At 41.4% G+C, this 11,767-nt stretch overlaps 1 protein-coding gene across 1 annotated transcript in view; it reads right to left on the bottom strand.

The window, feature by feature from the left end:
• LOC107088955 (BDNF/NT-3 growth factors receptor-like) overlaps nucleotides 1-10,049 on the bottom strand; it is a 30,002-nt gene extending 19,953 nt beyond the window's left edge. The window contains exons 1-7 of the mRNA XM_015381430.1: nucleotides 9,313-10,049; nucleotides 4,023-4,097; nucleotides 3,877-3,948; nucleotides 3,722-3,790; nucleotides 3,485-3,636; nucleotides 3,244-3,380; nucleotides 103-194 (exon numbers count right to left, since the gene is read on the bottom strand). Coding sequence (XP_015236916.1) covers nucleotides 103-194; nucleotides 3,244-3,380; nucleotides 3,485-3,636; nucleotides 3,722-3,790; nucleotides 3,877-3,948; nucleotides 4,023-4,097; nucleotides 9,313-9,512 — 797 coding nt within the window. The 5' untranslated portion in view covers nucleotides 9,513-10,049. The remainder of the gene's footprint in view (nucleotides 1-102; nucleotides 195-3,243; nucleotides 3,381-3,484; nucleotides 3,637-3,721; nucleotides 3,791-3,876; nucleotides 3,949-4,022; nucleotides 4,098-9,312) is intronic.
• Nucleotides 10,050-11,767: the final 1,718 nt, after the last annotated feature.

Raw genomic sequence — 11,767 nt, forward strand, 5'->3', positions numbered from 1 at the left:
ACAGACCATCGCTTCCATCAATCCTGCTCTCCAATGTCCACTCATTGGAAAGAAAAAGTGAGATATGTAACTGCTGCGCCATCATTCTGACAGGGTCTTCGCCGGATGGTGCTGTTGGCCTGGGGGAGCTGATGCTGTACAGCACCGATTGAAACAAAGAGCGTGAGTGACTGTTCCCAGGCAATCTCCGGCATCTAGAGGGGAAGCACAGTCCTCTGCAGGTGAAAATGAGCAGAGAACTCGAGATGCTTCCCGCCCAAATGCTCAAACATCCACAGCTGGCTCCTCCCGGCCCCCTCCGGCTTCCACACCTTCTCCAGCATTGTCTGTCGCTGCTAAATCTGCCAATGGCACCACTGCTGCTTCAACCACGTCAGCCTCTTCAACCCAGGGGGCTACCACCCTCACAGCATCCTCATCATCTTCCTCTTCCTCCCCTGAGCCAGGAGAAGGAGTGCTTCAGGAGCTGGAGGCAGTGGTAGCAGCTCAACAACAACTGCTGCTACCTTATTAAGGCTGCACTTTAAAAAATTAAATTGTCAAGAGAGCTGTTCTAAACAAAATGTCTTTTATTTACACTTGTGTATACAAAATGACAAAATAAATCTGTCTAAGTCTAAGAACTGTCCAGTGGGACAGTTGGTGGTGCTACACAGACAGAAAGTTCAGGGTTAAATATCCAGTCTTGGGACTTTCTGGAGCTTGCATGTTACCCTGTGTATGCACAGGTTCTCTCCTGATACTCAATTTTCACCACATGACTGTTTGGGCAATTGACTGTTCCAAAGTGACATTTGGGTGTGAGTCCATGTGGTGTGTCTGTTGCATTGTGACGGACTGGCAACCAGCTCATGGAACACTATAGTCCTGCTATTACCCTCAGGGGATAAATGGGTATTGATAATGGAAAGAGAAAAGAATTTTTGATACTTAGCATCTAAATGTGAAATAACATTTAAATAGAACACCTAAAACATTTTTTTTAAGCTTTGATGAGATAAATTAGTATATAATTGTGACATGCAGCTGACCACAAATACCAGCAGATTACTTTGCATGAAACACAACTTCAAATATTTTTCAACTGAGCTTCTCCTCATTTTATGCTGTTTTGCATGATTGGGGAAATCAGTAAGTTGGCCATTCATCCAATGTCAACACCCCCTAAAAGTAGGGTTTTTGTTGAGCTGGGCAGCAGTCACCAGAACTCATTGGTTTGAGAGGCAGGGTTCACCCTGGACATGTGATCCGTTCCTAACCAGCCAACGCAGACACATGCGCTAAACAACCATGCACAAAGTCACTCATACCTGAAGGGAAACTGTTCGTAGACTGTTTGTTAGCACCTGAAAAAATCCCTAAAATACAGAGGGGGGCATGCAAACCTCATACAGAAAGTTCAGGATTACAGCACAGGGCCTTTTTGTTATGATCTGATGACAACTGATGGCTGGCTTGATTGCTCATTTCATTCACCTGTCTAGCTCTGCCCTGTTTCTCATACTTGCTCATCTGATCCACCTTCTCCAGCTTCTATTTAAACTCCTTGGTCCCAGCCATCTGTGCCAGATTATTCTTGAGCCTTTGGTGCAGAGAATTTTCGAGCGTTACTTTTAGTGTTCTGTTTGCCTGAGCCTGACCTGTTTCTGTATTCGGACNCATGTCCACTGTGAGTGATATTCAGAAATCCCAACATATGATTTTTTACTATTTATTTGTATGATACAGCTGCAAATAAGTATTTGAAAAAAGAAAAGACCTGTTTGTCTGCTTTCAAAATGTGCACCTCCACTCCATTTATTATCCTAAATTAGATGAATCTGATTGAGGTCGTTAGCTGCATAAAGACACCTGTCCACCCCATACAATCAGTAAGAATCCAACTACTAACATGGCAAAGACCAAAGAGCTGTCCAAAGACACTAGAGACAGAATTGTACACCTCCACATGGCTGGAAAGGGCTATGGGGAAATTGACAAACAGCTTGGAGAAAAAGGTCCACTATTAGAACAATCATTAGAAAATGGAAGAAGCTAAACATGACTGTCAATCTCCCTCCGACTGGGGCTCCATGCATGATCTCACCTGGTGGGGTCTCAGTGATCCTAAGGAAGGTGAGAAATCAGAAACACAGAACTACACAGGAGGAGCTGGTCAATAACCTGAAAGAGCTGGGACCACCATTTCCAAGGTTACTGTTGGTAATAGACGTCATGGTTTGAAATCATGCATGGCACGGAGGGTTCCCCTGCTTAAACCAGCACATGTCAAGACCCATCTTAAGTTTGCCAATGATCATTTGGATGACCCAGAGGAGTCATGGGAGAAAGTCGTGTGGTCAGACGGGAACAAAATAGAACATCTTGGTCATAACCGTGTTTGGAGGAAGAAGAATGATGAGTACCACTACCATCCCAAGAACACCATCCCTACTGTGAAGCATCATGCTTTGTCGGTGGCTTTCACTGCATGGGACAGGGCTATTGCACTGTAGAGAGGAGGACCGGGGTCATGTATTACAAGATTTTGGGGAACAACCTCCTCTAACCTCCAGTTAGAGCACTGAAGCTGGGTGGAGGCTGGGTCTTCCAACATGACAATGATCTGAAGCACACAGCCAGGATAACCAAGGAGTGGCTCTGGAAGAAACATATCAAGGTTCTGGTGTTGCCTACCCAGTCTCCAAACCTAAACCCAATAGAGAATCTATGGATGAAGCTCAAACTCTGTGTTTCTCAGTGACAGCTGTAAAGTCTGTCAGGAATTGGAGACAGAGACACAACAGACTGCAAGGAACAAAGCGACCTTTTAATTCAAACACTTGCAAGTGGAGAGCGTCACAGTTACACAGAATTTTTCAGTAAGCTCTAACTGGGATGGATCATCCTCCCTACATATAGATCACTTTCGTGGGTAAAAGAGGTCACAAAACATTAACAGAAACTCTTCTGCACAGATATTCATCCTGTTATGAAACTCTGCTAAGTTTCTGCAGAGTCATCTTACACCCTTGTGACCCTCAATAATACACTGCTCGCATAAAAAAAAGATATAAGTTGAACATACAATTTTTACTTCGCACAGCCCAGAAACCTGACTGAGGATTTGTGTGCGCGGAGTACTCCGCCTCTCAAGACATGTGAAAGTGGACATCAGCCTTCCCTTGCATATTATCCACCTTACAGCCATTTGGGATTAGATTATTCCAACATTAAATAGAGGTTGAAGTTAAACCATCTCACCTCGAAGGGGGATAAGATCATATCAAGGTTCCACAGGATCATTGGAACAGGGGAGCCTGAGGCACTGCACACAGCTTCAACATTACCCCCCTTCTTCACAGTCACACTTTTGGGTTTTAGCTCGACTTTGGGAACCACTGCAATTAAGAAAAACATCACATGTCACAATATATCACATTATGTCTCTATCTTTCGATCCAATCTTTATGTCTTAATGAAACCCAACAATGCTTTACATTACCACAGTCTGGTGGAGTGAGTGTGGCAAAGTCCCTTGTCTCTCCTCTTTCATCAGTGCATGTTAACTCTAGATTGTCGATGTCTTCTTGGAGTCGTAGTTTGATCCACAAGTTCTCACAAACACAATCCAGAGGGTTTCCAGATAGAAGAAGCCTTCAAAGAAACAAACAAGCACATTAAAGAGAAAAAAAAGAGGATGTTGGGCAACTGACAGTTTTGCGTAAATGTGTCAACTTACGGAGATGTAACGTTGAAGTTCTGAAACGTTCTCCATGACAGCATTGAGAGATTGTTATCTCTGAGATTTCTGAGAAAAGAAGGACAAAAGCTATGAAAAGCCAAATAGGGGGAAGAGCTGTGACAAAATAACTCGAGAAATAAGATGCTGCTTACACATATTGAAGTTTTGTGTTGTTATAAAATGCATCTAAGGATATAGATGTCAATCTTGTCCTCGTCACCGTTCTGTTGAAAGTTACAATGCACATTAACTGTTGATCAGATAAATTTGTTGCTGAGACAATCAGTGTGATACTTACAGGTTTCTGAGGTTTATGTAGTGCCGCAAACTGCTGTCACTGATTTCAAATAATCTGTTTTGATAGGCAATGTATCTGTTGAAGGAGATGAAACCAGATGTTAAATCTATTATATTATTAAATAATCTTATATAAAATTATAAAATGATTTTAAGGTATTGAATTCTATTTTAGAAAATTATAAGCATTTTTAATTTTAAAATGTGGATATTGTAGCTGAAGCATATTGTTATTTTTGTTAAAAGTAAGCAAGTATAGTTTTTTTGCTATTATTTAATCAGAACTTCCAATCTAATCAAAAATGTCAATTTACACAGAAATTTCACAAAATATGCCGCTTAAAATGATACAAACTAGACATAAAACCCGCATCTATGATCGCCAACACCTGCTGGAGCTACGGTCACAAAATGTTTTAAATGCTGGCATTTATGACCGTTTAAAAAAGCGGCAGAGTGCTATGGACGGATGACAACAAAACAACAGCGGAAAATAACAGACGGAGGAAGAGATGCGCGAGACGGAGAAAGCGAGGTTGCAGAGGGGGGCCTAACTGCGAAGCTAAAGAGAGATCCCCACAGACCATCGCTTCCATCAATCCTGCTCTCCAACGTCCACTCATTGGAAAGAAAAAGTGAGATATGTAACTGCTGCGCCATCATTCTGACAGGGTCTTCGCCGGATGGTGCTGTTGGCCTGGGGGAGCTGATGCTGTACAGCACCGATTGAAACAAAGAGCGTGAGTGACTGTTCCCAGGCAATCTCCGGCATCTAGAGGGGAAGCACAGTCCTCTGCAGGTGAAAATGAGCAGAGAACTCGAGATGCTTCCCGCCCAAATGCTCAAACATCCACAGCTGGCTCCTCCCGGCCCCCTCCGGCTTCCACACCTTCTCCAGCATTGTCTGTCGCTGCTAAATCTGCCAATGGCACCACTGCTGCTTCAACCACGTCAGCCTCTTCAACCCAGGGGGCTACCACCCTCACAGCATCCTCATCATCTTCCTCTTCCTCCCCTGAGCCAGGAGAAGGAGTGCTTCAGGAGCTGGAGGCAGTGGTAGCAGCTCAACAACAACTGCTGCTACCTTATTAAGGCTGCACTTTAAAAAATTAAATTGTCAAGAGAGCTGTTCTAAACAAAATGTCTTTTATTTACACTTGTGTATACAAAATGACAAAATAAATCTGTCTAAGAACTGTCCAGTGGGACAGTTGGTGGTGCTACACAGACAGAAAGTTCAGGGTTAAATATCCAGTCTTGGGACTTTCTGGAGCTTGCATGTTACCCTGTGTATGCACAGGTTCTCTCCTGATACTCAATTTTCACCACATGACTGTTTGGGCAATTGACTGTTCCAAAGTGACATTTGGGTGTGAGTCCATGTGGTGTGTCTGTTGCATTGTGACGGACTGGCAACCAGCTCATGGAACACTATAGTCCTGCTATTACCCTCAGGGGATAAATGGGTATTGATAATGGAAAGAGAAAAGAATTTTTGATACTTAGCATCTAAATGTGAAATAACATTTAAATAGCACACCTAAAACATTTTTTTTAAGCTTTGATGAGATAAATTAGTATATAATTGTGACATGCAGCTGACCACAAATACCAGCAGATTACTTTGCATGAAACACAACTTCAAATATTTTTCAACTGAGCTTCTCCTCATTTTATGCTGTTTTGCATGATTGGGGAAATCAGTAAGTTGGCCATTCATCCAATGTCAACACCCCCTAAAAGTAGGGTTTTTGTTGAGCTGGGCAGCAGTCACCAGAACTCATTGGTTTGAGAGGCAGGGTTCACCCTGGACATGTGATCCGTTCCTAACCAGCCAACACAGACACATGCGCTAAACAACCATGCACAAAGTCACTCATACCTGAAGGGAAACTGTTCGTAGACTGTTTGTTAGCACCTGAAAAAATCCCTAAAATACAGAGGGGGGCATGCAAACCTCATACAGAAAGTTCAGGATTACAGCACAGGGCCTTTTTGTTATGATCTGATGACAACTGATGGCTGGCTTGATTGCTCATTTCATTCACCTGTCTAGCTCTGCCCTGTTTCTCATACCTGCTCATCTGATCCACCTTCTCCAGCTTCTATTTAAACTCCTTGGTCCCAGCCATCTCTGCCAGATTATTCTTGAGCCTTTGGTGCAGAGAATTTTCGAGCGTTACTTTTAGTGTTCTGTTTGCCTGAGCCTGACCTGTTTCTGTATTCGGACCTTTAAGCCTGCCTACCCCTGTCTGATCTGTTTTCCTGGCCTGTCTTCGAACTCCTGTTAGAGTCTTCTGTGGACTGAACCTGGATCTGCCTCTTGACTTCACCCTGTGGATTATCCTGCCTTCCTTCATCTACTCGGATCTGATCTCCTGTCACGTCTGCAGCCTTTTAGGCTTCAGAGTCGGGAACTCTCTGGTAGCGTCTGCTGTGTCTTGTCAGCCGACCGGCTGGAATCATCCTCATTCTCTGAGCATGGACTGAACTATCAAACAAGGTTAGATCCTCTGTCAGATTATCATAGTAACTAAACTGTAGACGTTCTTGTGATTATACGCCCCAGCCGCTGCTTCTGCAGACCCGTTGGTTTGAATAAACCCTCTTAGTTATTCCACTGTCTTTCCTGAATTCTGGGTTCTCTGTTCTGAGTCCTGACAAAAGTGTTGCCAACGGTGGCATCATGTAGCCCAGGATGTTGTTTAAAAATAAAAGGAATTTCATGTTAAACAATACAGACTTATCTGATTTTACGTATCTCGATTTTTGTAAACAGTAAAAGGGTAGACTGTGCAAAATCTAACTTATTTGCCACAAGGCCAAGTTGATTGAAAAGTTGTTTTAAATAACAATACAGTTTGTTTTCAATTTAGCCGTCATGGTATGATAAAAAGAAAACCTTTATTTATTTTGTTAAAACAAATGCCTGATTTACGCCAGAAATGGACAGTTTTTATCAAAAAATTATGACCCTTTTTTTAGTGAAGTCAAGACACCAAGAGGGGAAAAAAAGAACCAAATATGTTGACATAAAAGAAGACTTAGCTGAACTTCTTCCAGCGTATAAGAAAAAATAAGGGGTAAGATGGCAATATGATACTGCATAATAATCTTGATGTCAGGAGGTGTGTCAGTAAGTTCAGTTTATTTTCCAAAGGTATCATTAGCCGTCTACTTGCTAAATAGTTGGAATAAACAAAAGCTACTGAGCCTTAGCTTAGAAATGATGTCTAAAGAACTGGTTTGTAAAGTCAGTCGTTGGTCATAGACAAGAGGGGGTACTCTTCTTGTAACATTCAATCTGTATATCAATTATGCAGCTACCATTTTTTCCTCCAACAACTTGGTTGGTGTTTTAACTACTGGCTTTCCTGCCCCCTCAAAATTCATCTTCAGAGATTTTCATTAATAAAAACAGCAAACTCTCAGAATTCTGTTTCTGTTTTTTATTCCTGTTATCAACATAGACGGGGCTCATTGTTGAAAACTAAGTTTTGAATCATTTTCCTGTTGATAAATATAATTATTGAAAGAAACCAAATAGTTTGTTTCTAATTTGGCATTTGAACATTATGGTAGGTCACATATGTCTTTCAAAAAAATGGATTAAGTAATCACATTGTAATAATATTATTAGTTTACTTTGAAAATTGAATAAAAGATAAAAAAAAATTTTTTACGATGATATGTTTCCCTGGTTCTTTTTGGGCTTAAATAGACATTTCTCACTTTAACTCATTTTGGTGATTAGAAATATGACACAGTATGTTGGGAGAAACAACCACCCATCTGTACGGAATTAAACCAGCCTCAGTATGGATTTATGAATATTTCACACATGACATGAATAAAAAAAGAAAACAAAAATAACAAAAAAGCTGGTAGAACAGTAGCTTCTGCCAACAGGAAGATTTCATCAGTTTTTTTTATTTTTATGAAAGCAGTTATGTAGTAATTAAGTACATCATGATACAGCAATTTAATTGCCTGTATCATAGCTTTGAGTGTAGACCGATATTACTATCAACCAGATATGATCCCAGCACATATGATGCATACATTTCTTACTCTTAGTGTGAAATGTTAAAATATGCTGAATCAAGTGATTTTACTCAAAAGACAGTCAGCAACAACAGGCATGAGAGCAACTAACCCATGTACATTCAACCAAGGTTACATAAACTTTTATAACTTTGTCAACTTGCATTTATCTGAAATTTTTGGTGCAGGCATTTTTTCTTTTTTTCTTTTTCAAAATAAATATAGGACTTTGACATTCCGGGTCTTATTTGCTTGTATCATTTGTTTACCTTTAAAACACAAGTTTAGTTTAGACAAAACTCCAAAATTATTATTCTGCAAATATCAAAAACAAGATAAAGATTGATATTGATCAATAAGATTAAGAGGAAGAGTGCCCCCAATCAAATTCTGCCCATGCCCCTGTTTAACCTTTGGCCAGCTCTGCAAATTGGGTTACTCTCAACCCATTAGCTTTCACAGTTTGTGAAGAGATCTTTTAGGAACTGTATTTATTACAGTTCAGCCTAACAGATAAAGTAATGCAATTTTTGCCACGCTTAAAATCTGATTAGTCTGCTTTCACTAGCAATACGATACTATAGCCATACCCTATGCAAAGAGCCGGCTGCTGTACCCGCTCCTTTCCCAATCTGCACAAAATGAAGGTTCATTTCCCACAAAAGGGGCGCCTAACATCCATGATGGCTCCAGCGCGTCTGCCTCAGAAAACTAAACCCAGTCTCCACTCTTCTCCGTGCAGTTGTAGGCTGTGTGGACCTCTGCAGCGCTGTAACAGGCACACTCACAGGCCTACACACTGACGCAGATAAGGGCGCACAACTCCAGCCAGCCTATTGCCAGCTGAACGCAACTGATATGATCTCATGTGTAATCTGTCAACAGTGTGGTCATTTTGAAATATTGAGGGTATCTCACACCAGCTACCACCCCATTTATTTATTTATTTATTTTATTATTCCTCCTTATAAAAAAAAGAGTGAGGAACCTGGAGGCTTTACTGCTGCTGGGCCAGATCGTTTTACTCCAGCACTCTTTACCTCTGGAGCCGTTTTAGGGAGAACAACACATTAATCCAAAATAAGCGTGACGCGCACCGCCTTTACGCACATATACATGCACGCGCGCCACTATCTCTTGCGCGCAACATATATATATATATATATATATATATATATATATATAGGTGTAATTGAGATCTCTGCCTTATAAGTTGATAGGATCATTTTTACCCCACACATACTTACATTTCGGTGATGTTTTCCATGTCATCTAACGTAAGGACAGGGAAATCCTCGATCCCCGGTTCAGGATCAATACAAGCAATCCTTGAGATGGTGCATGTGCAGGATTCGGGGCAATAGGAGTCTCCGGATCTCCACAGCCCCATCAAAAGCACAAACAATCCAAAACGAGCCATGCCATATTCCCCCGCGCTGGAGTCCATCGCGGGGCCAATGAATATATCCTACCCCACGAATCCCCCACGACAGAACGGAATCTGGTCAAACTAAATGATTGGGATTTTTTTTTTTCTTGATGAACTTATATCTTCCACTCAAAAAGAAGAAGTAGGTGGGATTTTAAAAAAAAAAAAAAAAGAGGAAGAAAAAAGATTGTGCTGTCAGTGAGGAATGCGCAAAGCCCACGGTTTTAATATCAAGATGCCATGGACTGGCCTTCTCCGTCTCCGCAGAGCTGATATCGCGCTACCGCATATCGATGCCGTGAAGAAAGATGTCAAGTGGTCCGTCCTGCTGCTGCTGCTGCTGCTGGATCTCTCCTCTTTTTGCGGCTTGCCTTCAGCTGCTCCAGATGTTCAGGGATCAATAGGCAGGAGCTCCCAGCGTGCGTATATGTGCGCCGATGGGGAGGAAAAAGCTGCACAGCGGAGTAAAGGGATGCGTGGTGATGCTGCGTGTGTAGGGGAGGAAGGCTACCTGCATCCGTCTATCGATCATCACAGAGGACGGGCGCAGCTCCGAGCCATCTCATATGGGGGGGTGGGGGGTTGGTTGCGATGGTGATTTTATGTCTGACTTAGATGCCGCAGAAAGAATCTGCGTCGATTAAAAAAAAATGCATCCAAAAACTTAACAGGGGGTGCAGCAGTTTTTATTATGCAGGGTGCTAATAAAGGGGGCCAGCCTTGGGTCAAAGGGCCCACCCGTCAACAACGACACAGACAAACTCTACTGTTGTGGCCACTCTGAAGCAATGCGATAGATGAAAGCTGAGTCTTTTTTTTCCATAACAACGCTGTTGTACGGCTGCCCATTAGGCCTGGTGTGACGTGCGGGTGACGCACAAGTCGGGGTGCATCTATGAAAAATAATTACCTATACTATGTCTGCAAACTTCAAATAGGTCTCACTCCAATCACAGAGCACAGCACAGATGGATGTCTGTTGTTTTGTTCCTCACTGTCTGAGCAGCATTTTTAGCTTCTTTTTCTTACTTTCTGCTCATTTTATAGGAGTAAAAAAGCATCAAGTCAGATTTCAACTTGAAAATATCTTAGAATAAACATGACCTAAATGCAATAAGGTGCGTCTCAGTAAAAAAAAAAATTATCTCACACCTACATCAGAAGATTCACCTGTTTTCTTCATTTCAGATTTGGCAGTAAATTTGCATCTAGGATTAAAAAAAATATTATTGGAGAATTGTTGTCAAAAAACTTACCACAGACTGCAGCAGTTATATTTTGCAAGCTGCTAACTAGTAGAGTGGCCAGCTTTCAATCCAAGGGCCCACATGTCAACAATGACAAACATAATCCTACTGTTGTCGTTACTATGAAGCACCTTCTTCATCAAGAAGAGTTGAAAACAAAGTGCTGACATTAAAATCTTCAGATAAAAGGAAAGACATGAGTATTCATGAAATGTTAAGATATGTGCCCTTTGGCTTTCAGCCATTTCTGAAATTAACAGAAATAGTTTGAGACTCATTACAATGAGATATGAGGATCACTATTTGTTACGCCCCCAAGGTCTAGGGGTTCTGGGGAGGCAACATAAAAATGTGTCCAGAGCAAATAAGTGGAATGTAAAGATGATTTATTACAAAAGATGGTTTAAAAGAACCCAAACACAATGCAGTTCAACCCAATTAAAACAAAAGAAAAGGGCAAACAAAATTCAAGAATGGTTAAGTATTAAATTACAAACTGCCCAAACCAGTCAGACCAAGTTTAACACAAAACAACCCAAAAGAAAAGACAAAGGGAGCAAACACAAGTTTCTAGCTTGAACAAGTCCACCTAAAGTTGATTTGAGAAGAATATAGAAGCTAGGTCAAACAGTTCTGACTGCCCCAAACAGTTTGAAACCAAAGGTGGGGAAACAGCTTAACAAAAACCTTCCTTTTATAAGGTGCAGGTGGGTCTCATCAACATCCTGATTGGCTTGACAATCTTCTGCTGGTCCAATCATACCACTGCTCCTCTGCAGTCTTCAGGCAGCCAACAAGGAAGATCTGTCAGAGCTAAACTTGCATAAGAAAACAAGCCTGCACAGTCTTAAAAGGCCAGGGGCCGTAACACTATTCCATAAGACCACACAGGTGCCACTGCTGTCAATTAATAACAGAATAAATTTCAACTAAAACAATGTTTTCCTTTCTTATTAGTCTTGATTTCAGTTACAGTATTCAGCATCAAGCATAAACTGCATGAATGTTTATGGATCCAGATACAGT

Source organism: Cyprinodon variegatus, unplaced genomic scaffold, assembly GCF_000732505.1.
Source record: "Cyprinodon variegatus isolate N-32 unplaced genomic scaffold, C_variegatus-1.0 Scaffold234, whole genome shotgun sequence".
Taxonomy (NCBI): Eukaryota; Metazoa; Chordata; class Actinopteri; order Cyprinodontiformes; family Cyprinodontidae; genus Cyprinodon; species Cyprinodon variegatus.